This window comes from Apteryx rowi, unplaced genomic scaffold, assembly GCF_003343035.1.
Source record: "Apteryx rowi isolate R43461 unplaced genomic scaffold, aptRow1 scaffold_311, whole genome shotgun sequence".
In the NCBI taxonomy this organism is placed as follows: Eukaryota; Metazoa; Chordata; class Aves; order Apterygiformes; family Apterygidae; genus Apteryx; species Apteryx rowi.
The window spans coordinates 70,442-93,830 of NW_020449542.1; the positions used below are offsets into that span (position 1 = coordinate 70,442).

Genomic DNA, 23,389 nt, shown 5'->3' on the forward strand with positions numbered 1-23,389 from the left:
GTTTCGGCTGTGCTACTTTGAGCTAAATGCTGCCTTTGATAGCAGGAGAATCATTGTAGATAGGAGAGAGGTGCAAGCCTGAGGCAGTTTCTATCTTTCCACTATGCTGCTGCCAACTTATTTTAATGCAAGTCTTGTTCTTTTGGTGTTTTGCACTTTCAAAGTAGGGAAAAATGTTTCTTGGTTCTGATTTTTAAGTCGCTTTTCAATCCTTATGGTTGAAGGGTAAAGTTTTGAAAATATCAGCCTCACCAACTCACAGTCTTTGAAAAGCTCCTAAAATTGAAAGTTTACTCAATCTAAGCATGTTTTTCTTCCCTTGCTACAGTAAGCTGCATGATTCTTTCTGGTAATGGAGCTTTCGTTATCCTAAGAAGCTCTGGAGTGGAAGCTAAACAAAGAATGTTTGCAGTAGAGACATAGCAATACAACATCCTTGTCCAAAATGACCAAATTACTAATCCTTCTGTGGTCAGATATGTAAATTGCTTGTATTAGATTTGGCAAGCTAAGTCGTCTTGGATGCAGAACACAGCATTCTTACAAAATTACTTATGAATGCTTTAGTACTTTAATGCTAATGATTGTACATTACGTTTAACTATTGTAAAGGAACAATGAAACAGAACCATAAGACATAATTTCAAGTTCACTTATATTATTACTAGTTGTAAAGGTCTGAACAAGTATCTTTATATGTGTACAATTATTTGTTATAAATTGATCAGTGCTCCTATTTCAGTTCTAGGTTTTCTTTGATTTTTTTTAATATGGTGAGTGCTTGGAAAAATCTACATTGTTGATAGAGGACTGCTGTATCTGCATTGCACTGTATGAGTTCTTTGGCATGTAACAAAGATATTTTGAATATGAGGGCCATATGTGAACCAAGAGAGAAAAATAGTGGCAGTCTTGATAAGTGTTGTGAAGTCACTTGAAATAATCTTAAATCAGCCCCTTTATGCAAACAACTGTCTGTTTGTGAGGACCTTGAGAAATGAACTTGAACGTTCTCATCAGGGTCCTTACCTCGAAAATATTTATAGTAATAGCAAGGGAGTGATTTTACACATGCACATACATGCAGGTACAGCTGTGTTAATAATGTTTGTCTGGAAAGCTTTATCAAGAATAGACTGAACAGCTTGCAGACTGTGTTTTAGTTCCCAAATGTAGCTTGCCAGCTGATGACTTCCAGCCCCTCTGTTTTCTTTAGCAGTGCTCTATTGGGATGTATGATGGGTGAGACATGGGACGTGGATCTTATGATGGGAGAAGACCATGCAAAACTGTGATTATGTCTTTTGGTGGGCACCATTTGAACATGGGGCTCTACAGAAGGCAAGCAGTGCAGTCCCCAAACCTCTATCTCTTGCTGGGAATTCACGTGCTTAAGTATAGCTGGTTGGTGGATCGTTCATTGGGGTCACCAGCTTCTGCCCTGTGGGTCCAGGAGTAGGAGAGGCTGCAACACAGCCAGAAGTCTGAGGTGAGGCCCTGCCAGCAGGTCTGGTTCAGGATCAGGCTCTAAATGCCTGTGAGCATGGATGCTGGAGCAGAGAGAGCAATGTTATTCAGGGCAGGGTGATGAGAGGTAGTGATGAAAATCAGGGTGCTGAGGTCTCCAGGAGCATACACAAGGAGGTTGGGATTTTGAAGCTGGGTGCTAATTGAATGCTGTGAATGCAGGACTGGGTCAGGCTTGGGAATAGGAGCTATAGAGGTAAGGTGGTGGAAAAATTAGAAGTCATGGGGGTTGTAGGAAATTAGGAGAATGAAGAATGGTTTGGAAACATATAGTGAATACAAGTGGGAGCTGAGAATTTTGGCCATGCAGATATTTTGGAATGTGATTTTAAGGATGCACAAGTTTGACTTTACAAGTATTTAGAAGCAAAAGCCGTAGATTCATTTATGGGTCTAAAAGAAGGAATTCAAGATAGTGCTCTCCTTTGAGGCAAGAGTGCTTAGATGAGACATTTTATGTTGGATCCAAATTAGTCTTTCATGTGACAAAATGTCTTTTTGAGCATTATTTTGACTTAAAAGTCACAATAGCACTCTGGCAGTGCCGGTGTTTATAGCAGGAAATTTTTGCATCACTGATCTCTGTTTCCCCATGCTCCATATTTGTTCCATGAAAATGTAGATACTGGGAACACTCCAGTTGTTTCTTCATCTGTGTATCTCTTTAAGGTCATGTGTCTGAGAACTTTCTGTAAGAAATTAACACAGGAGCATCTAGCTCGTATGAAGCTGAAGTTCCTGTAGGTTTTTTAATTTGTGTTTTTAATTCTTCCATTTCTGTTAAAGTGTTGTAAAGCTGATTATGATGAGAGTAAGAGACATATTGTGAGATATTGAGGCTGAAGATCCTTATTCCTCTGATCTTCCTAGTCTTTACAACCCTAAATTTTGGTATTACAAGTCTGGAACTATTAGAATAATCTGTAGCCAGTAGTAGGAAAAATCTCTCTGCTTTCTCTGTTATTCCCTGTTATCATTTATTCACTTTTTCATGCTTCCATTGACAGTTGTCACTGGTATATCTGATTTAGTTCATAGCTCCTTGGAGCAGACACTTGTCACCTTTATTTGCCTGGAAAGCACCCCGTGCACTGCTTATATGATTACTTTTGCAGTAAATCTCATTTGCAGATTTTTCTAAGCATCATCTGGAATTTGCAAGGGGGTCATGAAATACAGCAGCAGAAATAGTGAGGAGGATACGGCAGTTCTTCAGCCCTGGTCTCATTTAGGAGATTCACTGCTTTTGTGAACCTGCTAAAATTATTTTGTGTATTCAATCTTCAATATGTGTCTTAAGATTCTGTATTTTCTTCTATGTAAGCTTTTGATACCATTTTGAATATATCTTTTTCTTTAAAACTAGGTTTTCTTGTAGATTGTAGACACTGTAAAAGATCAGAGGAACTAGCAGCTCTGCCATTAAGGATTTGGGTTTTTTGGTTAAGCTTTTGGAAAATAAACAGTCATGGTTTGGCTATGTGTCCTTTTTAGTTCATTTTCACAGCAATCAGGTATGAATTGGTGAAGCAATTGGCTTCAGTCCCTAGCTTATGTATCTCTCCCTTTTCAGGTGACTAGCTTGGCAGTCCTTAAATATTGGCAAGACTTTTTACTTCCAAAATCATTATTGTTATTATTATTATGAATAATGATAATAATTGTATTATAGTGTTACCCAGGGGACCTGTACAAAAGATGAAAGATAAGGTAGGGGCTTAACCATCTAGTTAGGAAAGGTGTTCCATAAAAAAGGAATATCATTAAAGCAAGTTCAAAGAGCCAGGGAGAAAAATTGTGTTGATACCAAGTGTTTGTTAGAGGGTGAGGTGAGTGAGGATGTCATGGAGGAGGATAGTACAGGCCAGGAAAGTAAGGAGGTGTGAAGTGTGTGGGACAAGTTTCTTGAACATGATGAAATGGAAAGAAATGGGGTTGGTTGAGGGATCTAGGAGAAAAGTCATTTGCTCAAAATGACAGGACTGGGAAGAGATCTCATCAGGGTGTGTGTTGAAGGGACTTGATCAAAATGATAGTGAAGGGAAGGATGTAACAAATGCTGCTAAGAGAGAGTGAGTAGTAGTGATCAGAGAAAAAAGACTGGATATTGGAGATATTATAGAGGATAAAGTGACAAATTTGGAGACAGGAATTGTGTGGTCTGGGAGGGAAGTAGAGTCCAAAGTAACTCTATACACAGGCTGAAGTGAGTATGAGAATGTGATGAGTTGACAGCATCAGAAAGAGATTGGTTTTTGGCCATGTCACGTTTAACATGATTACAAGCCACTGTCAGCAACAGAAGTTGAGATGTAGGTGTGACTCACAGATGTACAGATTGTTCGTTAAAACCAAGCAAGTTGGTCAGGTCTTAAAGGTGGAGACTGCAGAACCTCCACAGGTGTTGTAAAGGGGAAGAGGGCCCCTGCCTAGTGAGAATCACTAACAAAATACCAAAGGAGACTGCAGGTGAGCTGGGGTAGAGTAATACTGTGGCATCCCAGGAGATTAAAATCTCTAAGAAGATGTCATAAGCAGTCTGGAGGATACTGATCTAGCCTAGATTTTGAACTTTGACTGGCCACTGGGGTCACTGGGGATTTTGGTGGAATTTGTTTTAAATTAAGACCTTGTCCCTGTAGCTGTAAAAGTCTGCTTCCAGTGAACAAGGTTTTAACTCTGACCACTTCCTCTTCCCTGTGAAAAGTGCTCAAGGGGAAGGCTTACAAGAATGGCTACTCAGGATGAAGAGGTTGAAAAATCCCTTTGGGGAGGTTATGTTTCAGGCTAGACTTAATGAAACGGTTGGAAGTCTTTCTTGTTTACTTCTTAGCATAAACAACAATCCTTATTGAAGACGCCTTGCTAACCTCACACCCACCCTGCTGAATCATTCCACCACCTTATGATCTCCTTAACAGAAGTGGGAGTAAAGTTGTTCCCTAAGGGAAGACAGTCGTCGTTGTTCCTCATTTATGTGTTTTTCAATTCTGAAGAGATAAAGTAAAAGGCTTCTGTTTAAGAGAGTCTGTGTGACGAAGAGAAACTGGGCCCACATTTACAGAATAATATGAGACCTCGACTGGAGAGGTCTGTCATGATCTTTCTTTCTGTTAGTACCAATTTTTATCTTTTAGAAGCTGTAGCCATAAAATTACAGCTATAGCCAAAAGGCCAAGAGCAAAGCACTCAGCCTATGCTACTGAGGGCACCTGATCGTCAAATGCCGGCATTGAAACTGAGGACTACAGTATCAGAAGAAATAAATCAGTTTTTCATTTGAAAATTAATTTGCAATGTTTCTGAAGTGTTCCTAGAGCTTTATCTGAGCCTATTAACTCTTTACTGTTATGCTTACAGTTTTTAACTACTGCTGTGGTTCAGATTCTTTTCTGGAACTTGGTTCTTGTGGTTGTTTTGCCCACAAATCCATGTCAGCCAGAAAAAAAAAATCACTCATTGAGCATAGCTTTACCAGCATAACCCACTGTTCAGATGAAGCTATTCCCACAGAAGAGTGCTTTTGTTGACTTTGCTTATGTCATTCAGATAAGTTGCATTGCCGTGTCCAGGGAAAAAACTCTTTAACAGAACATATGGTGCCTGTATTAGTCCTCCTGGCACTGGTTCTGTAATCTGAACACAGTCTGAGGCTTGCTTTTTAGTTCCTGCCTTTTTACACAGACCTCCTGGTCTGCCTTTACACAAGTCACTTTACCATGCCTGTGCCTTACTTTTAAGTTACAGAAGATAATACTTCCTTATCCCTGCCACTTTATGTCTAATTGAATTGTTACTAGAGCTTTGTGCTCCAAATATGTTGGCTAGATCTTAATAATAATATTATCGTTTCCTTTTCAAGATAGAGTTCAAAACCCACCTGCAACAGTGATTCAGCCAGGCTTATTTTTGATCAACGCCTACCAGCAGATTGAGACTTGAGGCTGAGTCTTTTAAAAGGCTCTATTTAAGTCTGTGATGATGAAACTTGATTTCTGTGGCCAGCTGTAGAGGTTATGTTGGTCCTTGGCTTATGATTTGCTTTTAAAGTAACAGCATTTTGGAGGTTTTGTGGTTGATAAACACAAGGAGACACCGTGGGTGGGATTCAGCTCACTTAAATTGAGATTTTTACAGAGCAGACATAGATGTCCAAGCTCCTCACTCTAATCTTTCAGCTGGTGAGGAGAATTAGGTCCTTTTAGGACAAAACTCATCTGACCTATTCTAGATGTCTACTTTAGGATGCCAGTTGCCTTTTTCTCTGTAGTGATTATAAAGAGAGACTAGATATCTAGGTTCAGATGTCAATGTCTACAATTGGTAAGGAAAGTTCTGTCCTGTGTTTGCATAACTCTGGCTGATCACTGTGTGTTATGAAGGGAGCAAGTCAAACTGGATCCTATGAGAGAGAAAGTTAACAGAAAAAATCCTCTCTTTGGCCAAGCAGATGAATATACCTGCCTGTATTCTGCAGCTCAGAAGGGACTTGTGGAGAAAGAGACACTGAGAAGGGAGGAAGGGAAGATTTTTTGTCTCAATGTAGGGTAAGAAGACAAAGTAGAAGCAGTTCAGCATCTCTCCAACCATCGTAAGAACCAGAAGGAAATGTTGTTATGTCCCCTGGGATAAATAGGACAACTTCTTGAAACCAAATTTTATCTGATGGAAGTGGTTAGAACAGGTATTAGTTCGTATCTTTCAAATAAGTGGAAAAACAACCTCATATAATAAATATTATTATTCTCAAGTGAAGCTGTAAGGTAATGAATGGTATCTCTTTTTTATAAGCCTTCACATGCTTGCCCTAACCTGATGGAGGTGTTGGCCTTCCCGTCAGTGATACCATGTGGGTGTAACAGCAGTGCTCAGCTTTTAACAGGAAAAATTCTTCATTTTGCATACTCCGTATCCTGCCAACTCTGAGATTTGAGGCTAGCAATGAACTCAAGAACCTGGGCAGGTTGAGACTGGGTAGGTTGAATGTTTAATGAGTTATTTGGTAGAGAGTGGCAGCTGTATTACTTGTGTGTTTGATCAGCCTTTTTTGGTCAATTTCTGCAGGCGGTAGGTGCTTCAGGGGTAGTACAGACCTCTGCACTGCCATTCTGTCAGAATAATGATTCTGCGCTAAAATCCAGAACTAGGACAAGATAAAGGGAGCCAAAACTTCTATATTTAAAAGTGCTGGTACAGTACTTGGATTTTCCTCAAACTATTTTTTTCATGTGTTATTAAAGACTGTCACGTTAACTCTGTCTTCTTGATTCTCAGTTTCTAAGAAAAAGAAATATATTGGTTAACATAAACAGCTCAATTTAATTGTAGTACATGAATTATTGTAAGTAATGAGTATCAGGCAAACTAGTATGTACAGACAGTACATATTACATGCAAACTAATGTGTGATCTACCCTAAAATTTAAATATGAAATATTGTCAAAGTTTAATTTGATTCTAAAGCACAGCATTCCTACCAATGTATTAAAAAAGATATGCAAATTTGTTTACACTAATGGTGGTGGTTTGGGTTTTTTTGGTGGTTTATGCACTAAACCATAGGAAGGCTTGTATAATAGGTGCACATTTCTGGCAAACAGTTCTGTTTCTGTTTGCAAACTAACTACTATTTCTAGCCTTAGTTTTGATTAATTCTTAAACTTTACTAAAATTATACAAAAAGTCAAGCAATCTTGCATTAAAACTTAGCATTGACAAGTTTTCCTATTCTACTTTTACTACTTAGGAAGGAGTAGTATCTTCTACTGATCTAGACCTTGTGATGTCTGATGGATTGGGAATGAGATATGCATTTATTGGACCTCTGGAAACCATGCATCTTAATGCAGAAGGTAGGTAGTTAAAAATGAGTTAAATACGAAGGGAAGGCTTATTTTGCATAAAACTTTGGAAATGTATAACAAAACCTGTTAGGATTGCTGTAACTATGACATTTTTCTCCTTTTATTGTAAAGAGAAGAAAAGGAAAATATATCTAAAACTTAAATGATGGAAGGATCATCAGATGGAAGGAAATGGATATTGAGTATCCTGTTATAAGTGATAAGATTAAAGTTGAGATCTTAAATACTAGCCATGTACTCCAGACTTCCAAGATTTGTCCCAGTGCATTGCAAACATTACTGCACACATAGTTCAGGACTATCTGAGAGTCAGGAAAAGAAAGTGTTGAAAAAATTAATGTGATAATCCAGTGTGAACAGAAAATCATTTTCTCTAGGCGAAGTGCCTTTTTGCAGAATTTGTAGCAAAGGCTCAGTGTAGATATGCCTGGAGATTTCTTGCATGAAGCTGGCTTAGATCCTGGGTAAAGTGAGATTGCTTCTGTCTGCCTCTTTGCCTACAAAGTTAAATTAATGCAAGTACACAAATAACAGTTCAACATCTGTCTTGTTGCATAATCAAGACATATTTTAGATGTTTTGGGGAATTGTATATATTAAACCCAGCCAAATAAAAAGTAAATTGCATAAAAGCAAATCAAAATTACAGGTGAGAGTTACAAAGGTTTAAGCAGTGAGTTTAACAAAACTTGAAAACTTCTCAAGAAGTGAAGATCAACTAAGTGCATTTTTAGCTCTTTTTATTATGGGCTGTCTCTTTATTCTTTTCATTTGTATGGTTCCTGACATAATGAACCCTTGGTCTTTTAGGCACTGCAGCAATACGTAATAATAGAGTAATAAAATAACAATAAGAAACCAAGATCATAAAACATCAATGCACAGTTAGAAGTATTATCTATGTCTACTTTTTGGTTAGTCACCTGGCAGAAGCTTATCTTATGTCTCTTAAGGCTGACTGGACAATTTTGACATGAATGTGGAATTATGTATCCTCTACCTGGATCTTTTAGCTTGTCAGTTTAATTGCATGCCAGTAAATTAAAAGTCAAAAAGTGTTTGCCTTTGTGCATTGCTAGGGAAACAACATCCATCCTCTAAGTAGAGGCATCTTCCCAAGTTTCCCTCTTCTGATCTATTGATGTGTTACAGTTTTCTGATCTTCTCTAGTGATTTTAGACTTATTCAATATAAAGCATATACATTCTTTAGATAAAATAAAACAGATGAATGAAGCACAAGCCTTCAGCACAGCAATCCACCTGGAGTCTTGCAAGCCTGGGTTTTCCAGTTCTGCTCCCATTACTCCACTAACCTGCTATTCTCTGCAGTAACTGTCCAGGCACAGATTCTTCCCATGTGGTACATGTGAGGTTAGGTAGCTATGCCTTCTTTCATAGTGTCCAAGTGACATTTGTATGTGTTATGTGTAGCTCTGAAGTAACTTTTTCCTGTAAGAGGTAGTGGCTAATTGTGCTTTTATGTCTCTGAGCACTCCAAGGATGTGCTGGGACCTGAACTTCTAGATAAGGATATAGAGTGGAGACAGAGCTTGGAAGAAGGGATGCCAGTTTGAAGAGGTGGTGTGGAATGGTAAAGTGGTGTTGAAGGTTGGTTGGGTTCCTAGTTTGGGTAGTTGGGAATGTGAGGAGAACTGGGAGAATGTTTAGCTTGGTATTCATAATCCCATAAAATTTGTTTCTTAAAGATGTCACCCCGACATATTTCTAAAGGTTTTTTGAAATCCTAAGGCCCACGCATCTTCATCTATTTCATCTAATCTGACTTTCCCATTTAGTTAAAATAACTTGGGTGTCTGGGTTTCTAAATTGATTTGTGTTTTGTAATTAACAGCTGTTTGAATCTCTGTCTGGTTAGCAACCCTGCGGTCAAACACTTGGTTCCAGGGAAACTGTTTGACTGTTCAATGAAAAGATAATCCCTCCAATCTGAATTGAAAATAAGAAAGGGGGAAAAATGGTTCCTTTGCCCTGACCATTATGTCATGGTGAGTTTGCTATTTCTGTTCAGAGCAATGTGTTGAACTGCCTCTGCTGTAGCATAACAACAGAACAAAATGCTTGTTAATACCAAAAGGTTGTAAATCAGTTTCAGAGAACAAATCATGCTTAGGAATTTTTTTTTCTTTTGAATTAAAAAAAAAAACAAGTTTCAGGCTTATTTTTTTAACAATGTTCATTTGAGATGTATGAAATCATATAAATAATCTGGGTTGGTTTTGATGTTTTTTCCTGCAGTGCCCTTCTTTGGCATTTGATGTTCCATCATGATCCAGTTTAGTTTYCTTCCTCCCATCAGGAAATAGTCATTGTTACAAAAACATTTTCAAAATAAATGTCTCATCTCAAAATAGTTTTAGGTAATGTATGTGACTGGCAGGTTATTTATTCATGACAGAGTTTATCCAGCTTCTTCTTCAACTTTTGTTAGGAATGTTAGTATTCCAGATCAGAGGAGGAAGAATCATGAACAATAATCCAAGAAATGGATAAACCAAAAGAGTAGTCTGGGGTAGCTCTGGGGTAGGCTTGCAGTACCATTTAATCAGATAATACTTTGCAGTTGGGAACAATACAAAACATTAGAAGTCTGTTGAGCTGTATAGATATTTTAACATTTTATCATACTCTCAGTTAAAAATAACCCTAAAATGGCATAATTAGTACACTTACAGACTGGGCCTCTTGCTGACAGGGTGCTTTTGTGATTGTTCAGGAACTTTCATCATGAAAAGTATTGCTTCACTCCCAATCTTACTGATGTGTTGTCTTTGTGTCTAGAGCTACTCCTGTTTATGTGCTGGCAAGCTGACTCAGGCTGTTGTTCTCATCAGAGACAGTTTAACATCAAAATTGCTGATGTCAGGACACACGATGGCTTATGGTCATAGTTCCATACCATGGCCAGCTTCTCTTTGTTTCCCCAGTACTGCTTCCAATAATATGGAATAGTATGGACCCTCTCTGATGCACTGTGCTCTTCTTGTCTATTTTCCCTCAGTAGAGAGACGTGGAGATGGAGATACGCCACCCCTTCTCTCCTGCTGGTCAGCCTGTCCAGCAGCTTCACCAGTTTCACAGCAGCTGCCTTTCTTTTCAGCAGATCTTTTAAGATCTTAATTCCCCTAACTCTTAACCTCACTGCCAATCAGTAAATAGAAGGAAGGGTGGTAGGGATGCAGGAAGCATGTGAGAGAAAAAGGCATTTATCTGTGGGAGATCTGGGAAGGTGAAGTCTTTTTTTGCGAGAGGGGGTGTTTGGTTTGAAGAGAGAACATTATTTCAAAGTTTTTTTGGAGATTGGTGTTATTTTTTTGTGTGAGGGATGTGTACATCAAGATCCTCCCATGAACTTCTTATGCGCTAAAGCCAAGTTTCTTATTTCTTTCCTCCATATTGATAAATGATCTTATGAAAAGATATTATCCAAGCCACTTTAAATTACCTGTCAATCTGTGCATGGATAGTAGGAATTGTGAATATACAGCAGTGTGCAGCAGCCTTGAACACAGAATAAAATGCCAATGTCAAGTTAGTAAAAGGAACACAGGCAGCAAGAGCAACTTGAGAACTGAATGGCAATAGAGAGGAAGGAAAACTCTTAAAAAAAAAAAAAGCACATCCAAATTACATAATATGATAATTGTGAGTGTTGATTTTAGTTTCAATAACCTTATCTTTGAGTTTTTCATCTTATGATTTGACCTGGCACCATCACAACAAAGCTGTTAAGTCTTTTACAAGGAACACCAATAGACTTCATTAGAGTCATTTTACCCACTTATTTGTAATGGGACTATCTTAGCAGTCACAGTGTCCCTCCTGTATGTGTACCTAGCTATCTGTGAATCTACTGATGTTGCTCCAGCCTGAGGAAGATCATACGTTCTGTTTCTTGGATTTCCAGTTACTTTTAAGCCCTTGAAAAAAATCATCTGTAAAACCAAAGGCTGGTCTGTTATATACAGAGTTTTATATGCTTGCAGCAAAAGTTCTTCATGTGTTTCACAATGGGCTGTCTTAGATCAGTTATTTCAGTGGGTTATGAAGTGAGCTATAATTGTAATTTAATCTGGATCTAAACTTGCTAATGCTAGCACAAGGACTAGATATTGGGAGCTTGAAAGATTTTCATTGCTATTTTTCTCTTGAGTTTATAAAAAGACTATGCCAGGATCATAGTCTGCCTATTGTTCACTGTGGTGTTTGTATAGATATCCACAGGAACTGCATGGAGACTGGGGCTGATAGATAGTCCTTAATATAACCCCAAATATCCAGTAAACTAGGTATGACTCTTCATAGTCAAACTTGTAATTCTCTTACTGCAAGTGGGAAAGCTTGCTGATCTTAGAAGCACCTGTCAGATGAATAGATTTTGGATGACAGGAGGAGAATGACTGTGCTGTATGAAAAGCACATTTCCAAAACATCAAAGTGAAAGAGGGAAAATCATAAGCCATAATTCAGAGCAAGGAGAGTTTTCTTCTCTGGCTAGGCAAAACATAGCCAAACATGTTTTTTAACACTCAGTTACTGTGGAAATATGTAGCTATTAATACATTCTGGTTCAAAAGCAGAGATCATTTTCATTGTTATGTCCACTGGTTTAATGCTGCCATGTAGGGAGCAAACCAAGCTTTAGCCCATTTCAAGAGCTTTTGTACCACAGGCAAGCAAGCCAAAGGTGTGAGATTCTTTAAGTTAAGTGATCAAATCTAAAAAAGGAAGATTGCCTCTCTTTCTGTCCAAACCATGTGTTATGCTTTATGATAATCAAATATCTCCATTTAATTTAGGAGTACTTGTAAAGGGCAGTACTGAGATGAAGTATCACAATGCTGCATAATCACATTCAATTCACTTCCCAGTGGGCTGAAGAAACCTACTCATAGTACTTCTAGAACTACTGTTTGCCTCTATGCAGCCTGAGAGCTTGTCTATATGGGAAACTTAGTGCAGTAATTTAAGGCATGAATTTTTGAGCACATTAACTGCTCTGCACCACTTTCTCTCTATAGACTCTTAGGTGTGAAGTGATTCTCTCCACCTGCTGAAGGGAGCATGTGATTTTGCACAGGCATTCTTAATGCTTTCTTGCTCAGGTCAGTATAATAGAGTTTTGTCTTCTAAAGAAGTCATCTTGGCACATCTTTCTCCCTTGTGCTAGCAAAAGAACTTGTATGGTCACTAAGTGACTCAGACTGTGGAACTGTTCCTAGATACGAAAATAATCTAGCAAAAAAAGTGGTTCATGTTAACTTAGTTTAATTCCTTGATCCAGTTCGTAGCAGTCCTGCATAAGTTTTTGTGCATCAGTTTTGAGATAATAGCACAGAGCCAGTGAGAATAACTTTTTTTTTTGGTGCTGCCACTGGCTTAGAGTATAGTTACATGAATACTTTCGAATACCCTAAGTGAATTTATATGGGAATTAATGTAGAATAGCAGGTGTCCTGTGAATTCTCACCCTAAGTGCATGCATCTGTGTTTAGACACACCCTTGGTAAAGACAAGATTACATTTAGAAAGTTTTCCTCATAGCTGTAATGTCTAGAAATATAATTCCCCTATCAGCAAACCAAAAAGGCTGGGATTTTTTCCTCTGAACATATCCTGAGTATGACAAATTCTTCCATGATGTTCCTGAAATATGCCCCTTCTTTTCTGTTCTAGTCCATACTCATCTTCAGTCTTATTGAGTGCAATATCTTCTTAGATTTTACCTGCTAAAATCAATCCCACCCCAGTCTTTTCAAATTGTTGATGCTATTACATCAGTGGCTTGACCATTTCATCTATTCTTTCGAGTCATTACAGTGTCTTATCATTATGCTGCTCATCAGGTTCAAAGTCATCAAGTTAATACTCCGTATTATGAGGCACCCTCTGTCTTCGATGTGTTCCCCATCCTTGCCAGTAACACTTGCCTCTCTGTCTCTTTTTTCTCTCACAAATAGCTTAGTGCCTTCCTTGTTTTGCCCCATGCATGCAATGCCGTTGTCATACTGGTTTGCCAAGTTCCCTTGCTCGCATCCTTCAGCCCTTTTGCTTGCTGTCTCTTATGAAGAGGAAGGAAGGAGACATAGCGTACAAGAAGCTAACATATTTGAAGATGTTTATGTATTGTAATACGTGACCATAACACCATTTATCTTGTCATGTTTTCCCTCCTTTTACCTCACTCCTCCCTTCACATTTCTGTTTATGATCCTCACTTGTAAGGAGGTCTTCTCAAGACAGTAAAGCATTTTATGCATGCTCCAAAGCTAAATGTCTGTCACAATCACAGAATGGTTGATGTTGGAAGGGACCTCTGGAGATCATCTAGTCGAACCCCCCTGCTCAAGCAGGGTCACCTAGAGCACATTGCACAGGATCGCATCCAGGCGGGTTTTGAATATCTCCGGAGAAGGAGACTCCACAACCTCCCTGGGCAACCTGTTCCAGTGCTCTGTCACCCTCACAGTGAAGAAGTTTTTCCTCACGTTCAGATGGAACTGCCTGTGTTTCAGTTTGTGCCTGTTGCCTCTTGTCCTTTCGCTGGGCACCACTGAGAAGAGTCTGGCCCCATCTTCTTGACACCCTCCCTTGAGATACCTATACACATTGATAAGATCTCCTCTCAGCCTTCTCTTCTCCAGGCTAAACAGGCCCAGCTCTCTCAGCCTTTCCTCATAAGAGAGATGCTCCAGTCCCCTAATCATCTTTGTAGCCCTCCACCAGACTCCCTGCAGTAGTGCCATGTCTCTCCTGTACTGGGGAGCCCAGCACTGGACACAGTACTCCAGATGTGGCCTCACCAGGGCTGAGTAGAGGGGGAGGATCACCTCCCTCTACCTGCTGGCAACACTCTTCCTGATGCACCCCAGGATACCATTGGCCTTCTTGGCCACAAGGGCACATTGTTGCCTCATGCTTAACTTGGTGTCCACCAGCACTCCCAGGTCCTTCTCTGCAGAGCTGCTTTCCAGCAGGTCAGCCCCCAACCTGTACTGGTGCATGGGGTTATTCCTCCCTRGGTGCAGGACCCTGCACTTGTCTTTGTTGAACTTCATGAGGTTCCTCTCCACCCAGCTCTCCAGCCTGTCCAGGTCTCTCTGAATGGCAGCACAGCCCTCTCGTGTATCAGCCACTCCTCCCAGTTTGGTATCGTCAGCAAACTTGCTGAGGGTGCACTCTGCCCCTTCATGCAGGTCATTGATGAAGAAGTTGAACAGGGCTGGAGCCAGTACAGACCTCTGGGGGACACCGCTAGCTACAGGCCTCTGCACTGCTGATCACAACCCTCGGAGCTCTGCCATTCAGGCAGTTCTCAATCCGCCTCACTGTCCACTCATCTAGCCCACGCTTCCTGAGCTCGCCTATGAGGGTGTTATGGGAGACAGTGTCGAAAGCCTTGCTGAAGTCAAGGTAGACAACATCCACTGCTCTCCCCTCATCTACCCAGCCAGTCATTCCATCAGAGAAGGCTATCAGATTGGTTAAGCATGATTTCCCCTTGGTGAAGCTGTGCTGACTACTCCTGATCACTTTCTTGTCCTCCACATGCTTGGAGATGGCCTCCAGGATGAGCTGCTCCATCACCTTTCCAGAGATGGAGGTGTGGCTGACTGGCCTGTAGTTTCCTTGGTCTTCCTTCTTGCCCTTTTTGAAGACTGGGGTGACATTGGTTTTCTTCCAGTCCTCAGGCACCTCTCCTGTTCTCCATGACCTTTCCAAGATGATGGAGAGTGGCCTAGCAATAACGTCCGCCAGCTCGCTCGGCACTCGTGGGTGCATCCCATSRGGGCCCATGGATTTGTGGGTGTCAAGTTTGCCTAAATGATCTCTAACCYRACCCTCCTTGACCAAGGGAAAGTCTCCCTTTCTCCAGACTTTCTCTCTTGTCTCCAGGGYCTGGGATTCCTGAGGGCTGGCCTGAGCAGTAAAGACTGAAGCAAAGGCGGCATTCAGTAACTCTGCCTTCTCTGCATCCTTCTTCACCAGGGCACCCACCCCATTCAGCAAAGGCCYCACRTTTTCCCTAGTCTTCCTYTTGCTACTGTTGTATTTGCAGAAGCCCTTCTTGTTGTCCTTGACATCCCTTGCCAGATTTAATTCCAAATGGGCCTTGGCCTTCCTCATTGCATCCCCACATACTCTGACAACGTTCCTATATTCCTCCCAAGTGGCCTGTCCCTTCTTCCACTTTCTGTAGACTTCCTTCTTCTGGTTGAGTTTTGCTAGGAGCTCCTTGCTCATCCATGAAGGTCTCCTGCCTATTTCTCATATGAATGCACCTATCTTGAGCTTGGAGGAAGTGATCCTTGAATATTAACCAGCTCTGCTGGACCCTCCTTCCTTCCAGGGCCCTAACCCATGGGATTCCTCCAAGTATGTCCCTGAAGAGGCCAAAGTTTGCTCTCCTGAAGTCCAGGGTTGCGATTCTACTTAGTGCCCTGCTTCCTCCTCACAGAATCCTGAACTCCACCATCTCATGGTCACTGCAGCTAAGGCTGCCCCCGACCTTCACATCTTCCACCAGTCCTTCTTTGTTTGTTAGTATGAGGTCCAGCAGCACACCTCTCCTTGTTGGCTTCTCCACCACCTGTGTCAAGAAGTTATCATCAGTGCTCTGCAGGAACCTCCTGGACTGTGCCTAGCTGTGTTGTCTTTCCAGCAGATATCGGGGTGGTTGAAGTCCCCCATGAGAACCAGAAGTTAATACAGCCCAGGATGCTGTTGGCCCTATTTGCTGCCAGGGCAAACTTCTGGCTCAGATTCAGCTTGCTGTCCACTGAGACCCTGAGTTTCTGGGTGCTCAGCCTATATCACTGCAAGTTCTGCCTTTCCAGGTGCAGGACTTTGCATTTGTCCTTGTTAAATTTCATAAGGTTCCTATTAGCCCATTCCTCCAGCCTGTCTAAGTCCTTCTGGATGGCAGTCCTGCCCTCCAGTGTACCACCTGGTTCTCTACCCTAATTTGGTATCTCGCAAACTTTTTGAGCAAGTCATGTTGAACAGATCTCAGGATAAATTCCTGCAGTATTCCATTTTTATTGGCTGGCAGGTAAAGGATGTTCCATTAACCACTACCCTCTGAGACTGATTGTCCAATCAGCTTTTAATTCATCTAGTTGTCCAAGCATCTGGACCTTAATGTTCTAACTTTGATACAAGAATGTTGTGGGAGATAAGTGTCAAATGCCTTACTAATGTCAAGATAAATGATATCCATTGGTTTCTCCTTGTTCACAAATCCAGTGATTTTTATCATAAATGGCAATCACGTTGGTCAGACATAATTTACCCTTGGTAAGTACATGATGACTGTTCCCAATCACTTTCTTCTTCTTCCTGTGCCCAGAAACATGTTTCAAGAGGACTTACTCCATGATTTTCCCAGGAACTGAAGAGAGGTTGATCGGCCTGTAGTTTCTTGAGCTGTTCTTTTGACCTTTTTTGAAGATGGGTGCAGCATTTGCCTTCCTCCAGTCACTTGGGAGTTTCCCCAATCTGCATGACTTCTTAAATATAAGAAGGTTCCATGGAGTTGTAGAGATCAAGTTCTTGCAAGTAATCCCTGACTGAGTCTTCATGTACTGTTGTTCATTCTTCTCCTCCTTGAACTCTGCCTCTAAGCACAGAGGCCTGGGAGATCTTGTTGGTGAAGACTGAGGCAAAGAAAGCAATGAGTAACTCCTCTTTCTCTGGGTCTGCTGTCACTAAATCAGCCACCCATTTCAGTAATGGGCCAACATTTTCTTTGTTCAGCCTTTTATTACTAACGAAGCAGTAGCAATTCTTCTTGTTGCTCTTGAAGTCCCTTGCAAGTCTCAACTGGAGTTGAGCTTTGGCTTTCCTGACACCATCCCTACATGCCCAGGCAGTGATTTTAAATTTCTCTGTTGTAGCCTATCCCTGCTTCCACCTCCTGTATTCTGTCTTTTTGCATTGGAGCTTAGCCAAGCCAATCTCCTGATATGCCTACTTGTCTTTCTGAGTATAAGGATGGACTGTTCTTGCCCATGGAGGATACTGTCCTTAAAGACCTGTCAGGTCCCTGGTCTCCTTTACCCCTCAGAGCTGCCTCTCCTAGGATTCCACCTACCAGTTCCCTGAATCAACTGAAGCTGAATCAGCTGAAGTCTGCTCACCTGTTCTCCTTCCTCACTCACTTCAGGATCTTCCAATCCACTGTTTCATGGCTGCTACATCCAAGGTTGTCATTAGTTATCCCTTCAACTAACAGGGAAGAACTGGTTAAGGATTAGCAGAGCCAGCTTGTACCTTTGTCAAGAAGTTATCCCCCACACTCTCCAGAAACCTGCTTAACTGCTTTCAGTCTCGCCATGTTGCCCTTCCAAGCAGATGTTAAAAATCCCCTACAAGAACAAGCATCTATGATTCAGACTCTTCCTCCAGTTGTTTAAAGAAGTCTTTGTCCACTTCCTTACCCTGATCAGGTCCGTAACACACTACCAATATAAGGTTACCCTTACTGGCCACTCCTCTGATCCTGAGAGCTCTCAACCAGCCTGTCTCCCCTCCCATAGAAGTGCTCCATACATCTGAGCTGCTCCTTCACATAGTGGGCCACCCCTGCTCCTCATCTTCCCTGTCTCTCTTTCCTGAAGACCTTGTATCTGTCCATTGCAGCACTCCAGTTGTGCAAGCCCTCCCACCACATCTTAGTTTTTCCAACAATATCTGTAGTTGTTTGACCACAAATGGAGCTCTAGTTACTCCTGCTTGTTTCCCAGGTGGCATGCATTTGTGTAATACGCTTGAGGTGGGCCTATTCTGCTCTGTTTTGTTTCTCTTGAGGTCTCTTTTGTACCCATTACCCCGCACTCTTTGCTTTCCACCCCAGTCCACCACTTCCTCACTTGACTGTAGATTGTAATCTTCTATTCCAAATGTTCCTGGTTTAAAGCTTTCCTCACCAGGTTGTCTAGCCTTTTAGCAGAGATGCTTTTATCCCACTTTGTCCTGTGGTGATAAAAAGCCAAATCCCTGTCTTTGACATCAGTTGTACAACCAGGTATTGACCTGCAGGATTCATCTGTTCCTCCCCAAGCCTTTCCCCTTCACTGGCAAGATTGAGGAGTCATCACCTTGGCCTCCATGCCCTTGGACCTTACCTCCAAAGCCATATCACTCTTGATGTACTGAAGGTCGGTAAATAAATAATAACAGAAATGCTCCAACTTAATATGACACATACCAAACAGGTGGATAGGAGAGGTGAGAGCACTCTTTCTGTGGACATTGCAAAGGGAAGCTCTCTGGTCTCAAGTAGCAAATCACGAATATACCCATGATTAGAATATAAGTATGTACTACACCCCTTACATAGCATTTCTTGCTGGTATGTTGCATTTATGGGTTTTGCAATGAAGACATGTCCTAAATGATTTTTCCATGAACCTTAATGGAAATGCTGTGGAGAAAATCCACTTTTTCTTGGTGGCATTTAGTTGTCTTAAGAGCACACTTTCTGCCCCTACAATCATGTGTCTTTCAGCATCCCTGCAGAAGGCAGGGATCCTATCAGAAAAATGGCAGATGTATGGTTATGTATTTAAAGGCTGTTAACATATGTACAGGGGAAGGTAAACTTGTGGTTGCAAAGGAATTTCCTACTTTTTGAGTCTTTGATTTCACAACTTAGTAGTGTTCTTTAGCATCAGTTTGTATGCAAACGAGTGCATGTGAACTATTAATACTGAAAGCATTTTTTTTGGTCTCTGTTTTAAGACAATACTTAAGCCCAGACAGTATTATTGAACTTGAAGTAGGAATTTCTGTTCATATGCAATTTTTCACTTTCATTTTTAGGTATTTCAAATTACTGTGAAAGATACCATGAAGGTATGAGACTTGTTCTGAACACTTTTGGACCAGTACCAGAATTTTCAGGTGAAATTGAGCAGAAAATCAATCAGGTAAATATACAGTGGATAAATGCAATGACATCCAGAACAAAGATTGTTAGCTTTTATTTTAACATATGTGCCATTTTGATTTAGTGTTAGAGGCATCTGTAATCTGTATTTCCTGTGTGAATGTGTACTTTGAGTGAAAAGATAAGTATAGAATGTATATACTAATATAAATCCCTTTTTAAAGCTCTTTGAAATACATTGAGGGAATGTGATCTAGGAGCCGAGTAGCATTATTATCAGCCAGAGGAGTGGACTGCTAACAGCTGCAGGGTATTGACATTAACCCCCCAACCTCRACTGTTTCTTATCACTTTCATCCTATATCCTTATCCTCTGCCACAATATGCACAGCTCCAAGTTTTCTTTCCTACACCAAGACTTTTCCCCCCATGTTCTCTTCCTCCATCTTATTGCATAAGCCTCATAACTTTTTTCTTCTGGGTGGGCTAGCAGACCAAGTAAATTTATTTGTGGATGATGTGATGGGCTATCTTTAAACAATCTATATTTTGTGCTGTTTATGAACTGTGGTAGCTAATATAGTTGCATCTTTCTGTTTTCAAGGTCAGTTAGAAGTTTTAACCCAATGATATGTTTATTTCCTGTAATTTTTTTTCCTCCAGTGCTGCTTCCGAATAGGGCCTAGAGCTCTAACTGTTGGGATATTTATATGACATGCATAATATTTTCTTTAAGTATCTTGTTCTTATTCTTGTTTTTCTATCCTTTACAAACTAAAGTCCTAGTCTGTAAAGCATGCCATGACATGCTTAACATTTATCAGGCAAGCAGTCCAGTAAGATTACTTGCATGCTTAAAAGTAAGATGTGTTTTAAATGCTATACTGGATTGGGACCCAGTTTGCTAATCTTGTTTCTAAGCCCACAGTTTCTTTATAGTCATGGTATAGGTTCTTTTGTGTATCTATAGGAATTAGCTAAAGTATTGCCATTTCCTAACTCTGCCATTTCATAGTTGTCTTTTTTTAATGCTTCTCTAAGGAACATGTGCATGTGTCAAATTGTTCCTGATTAGCTGTTACAGATTAATTCTTTGTATGGATGCACTCACACATGAATTTAGTTTAGAGCACATGTTTAGCCACATAAAAGGCCAGGTTGCCTCCTTCCCACTTAATAAAAGGTTATTGTCAAAAAGGCTAGACAGTGGCTGTGTGGGGCAAACCGAGAAGAGGCTGATGCTTTGATGTTTCTGTAAGCGCTTTTATTGCCACATTCAGCTCAACCTTTTCCAAGTGGGAGCACTTTTCTTCTCATACAGGTAACTAATTTCCAGTCAGCCATGTAAAGAACTAGTGGCATATTGCTTGTGATAGACTAAATTATGATTTTTGTAGACAGTTACTTGATCTGAAGCAGGGAAGGCAGGAAAACAATCTTGATAAGAAACTTCTTACTCAGAACAGGAGATTTAATCATCTTTAAAATTTTCTGTTTCAGGCAATGTCAGAAAAAATTCCAGTGGTTCCACAACAGCTGGATGCCAGGAGAGAATGGAGAGATGAATGTCTCGCTCATCTTGCCAAATTGAAAAAACAAATGAAATCTGACTGAGGTGCACCATGTCTAACAGGAAAAGACCAAATGAAGAACAGGTCTTCATAAAAAGCAGAGATTTTTGGTGAGACAGAAGAGGTGACTGAATGTGCAGGCAATGATATGCACAAATGTAGAGACCAATGAAGCATTTGGTCCAAATTTGTTATGATGTAATTCATGAATAACTGGAAAAATTATAAAAAAGTTCAGTTAAAACTTTATCAAATTATTATATGTATGCATTAGATATGTAAGCATTTATTAGCTTTAACTATATTAGTAATGTGCAATACTGGAACACAATCAGGTTTTAAATAATGCATTTTTAAACTTGCTTAGAAATTCGGAGCTTGAACAATATTTGCTTATTCAGGGATCTGAAATAGGCAAGCATCAGTTGTCTGTCACTGGAGAAAAAAAGCCCTCACCAGCCAATCAATATGGCAGTGAGGTTAATTTGTAAAACATTGGCTGTAGATAAGAGGAGGTTACACTGAACAAAGAGTAGATTCACTGGCCATTCTGCCAGTGAAGTGAGAGCTCCACAGCAGTAAGGGTCACTTCAACTTAGCTCTGTAACTGTTCCACAATGTAGAGGAAAGAATTACTTTTTCTTTCCCTCCCTATGGCACTTATGTACCTATGTGATGAGTTAAATGTGAGTGAATAGAACAGAGCAGAATTCCTCCCTTATCCCCTACCCCTGATTCTGTAAGATTCATCAGAGACCTACTCAGTTTTTCAGACCATGCACTTGATACGCCATGACTTCACCCCAACTTACGTCAGATGTTTGATGCCATCGATAGGCATAGCTGCATAAATGTGTGTCCCATTCTAAGACTTTTCTATGATAAATAAGATGTTTTGATTTAACAGCTTGGGAGACACCTTCCAAGCTACATAACAACCTTCTGAGTGATCTTGGGAAGCCAGTTCACCTCTCTGTTGCCTTGTCTATTTTGTACATTATCTGAAACAAGGATTGTCTCTGTAGGACTCAACTGTAGTGAATTTAACAACTGTGGCTGAAGGAATCCCTCCAGATATCTGCTGCTTTGCTTCCCTGCACAGAGAATTGTGTAGTTGCTTGGGTGCAGCATTTATGTTTTACTGCTGCCCCTTTTTACATGGGTCACAACATCTGTAGAAGGACGGAGTATATACATGGTAATAGTAATGTGTTTGGTTGCTGCAGTGGCATGCTTCAGTCCACAGCAGACAAAGTTTTACTATGAATGTATGTACCATATAATACGGTTGGACCTTGATCTTAGCTAGAACCTTTGGGCATTGTTGTAATACAAATAATAAGAATAACTTGCAACACAGCATTGCATCCATATCACTTGAGTTAAACATATTTGAATTTGTACTAGCTGGTCATGTAACTTCAGTCACAGCACAGATTCAGAAGTGTTAAACTGATTTTTTAATGTTTGGCTCAGGAGCATTTTAACTCTTGTTCTTAATGGAGAGTGGAGGCACACAAGTTACTGCAAATTAATTAGTTACCATGTTGTGAGCTGAGCAGCAGATAATTTGTATCACCTGATGTAGGTGTTAGGGCAAGAACATGTCTCTGTATGAGAAGCGTGGGATAGGATGCATAGCATAGAGGTCTACATCTGAACAGGTTGTCATGTGCTCCTTTTATAATCAGTGGAGAGAAAGAAAAATGTGTGAGCTCAATTTATTTTATCCCAATATAGACCTAAAATGGTCAGGTGAATCACACCCTGAAAGCACCAGTATCTTCTATTGCCTGGAATGGGAACAACAGTGACTGGCTCAACCTGCATTTATAGATATCTGAAGTTGGGGAGGTCAGTCCCCACTCTTGGTGACTTATTAAGCAATAGTAAATTAATCATGAGGCTGATTTCTTCATTTTATGTATGTCTTTGTATTTTAGACGAGGCCATAGAAGGTTCTGATTACTTTTAAGATTAGAACTGTTTTGCTGTGGGCATATGACATTGTCATAGCTAATTATCTTGCATTGCTTCTGTTTATTTTGAGGTATTTTATAACTTAATCATGTCATCAAATATTTGTCTCCATTTTTATTATTTGGTTATGAATAAAAAAATGTAATGGGAATGGTATTAACTTCTCCTGTGGTCCTGTGTGATACTGTGGTGGCAGCACTACGTATACATCTTTAGAAACAAGTGCCCTGGTAAAATAAGTTGTAGAAATCTGTGAGAGTAAATAGACAAGAAATAATGTGCATTCTGGTACAGGTCATACGTTGGTGACCACTTGCTGTGTGAGGGAATAGTTTCCTGTCTTGTGAAAAGCCTAAGAAAGGCAATGGAGACTGCCAGTACACTTCTGTGCAGAATGACACCAGCACCTTTGCATGGTCAGGCGTATAGCAAAACTCACCTTAGAGCACCAATTCACACGGGTTCCCAGTTACAAGTGGGATGAAAAGCTTGACAGAAAATGTATTTTAACTGACATTTGCTTAGTATTTGAAACAT

The 23,389-nt window shown here is 40.4% G+C and overlaps 1 protein-coding gene across 3 annotated transcripts in view; it reads left to right on the forward strand.

Annotated features, from left to right (window-relative positions):
* The window catches only part of CRYL1 (crystallin lambda 1), a 65,400-nt gene extending 42,392 nt beyond the window's left edge, over positions 1-23,008 (forward strand). For all 3 annotated transcript variants that reach the window (XM_026070499.1, XM_026070497.1, XM_026070498.1), the window contains 3 exons: positions 7,274-7,379; positions 19,235-19,341; positions 20,802-23,008. In XM_026070499.1, coding sequence (XP_025926284.1) covers positions 7,274-7,379; positions 19,235-19,341; positions 20,802-20,915 — 327 coding nt within the window. In that variant the 3' untranslated portion in view covers positions 20,916-23,008. The remainder of the gene's footprint in view (positions 1-7,273; positions 7,380-19,234; positions 19,342-20,801) is intronic.
* Positions 23,009-23,389: the final 381 nt, after the last annotated feature.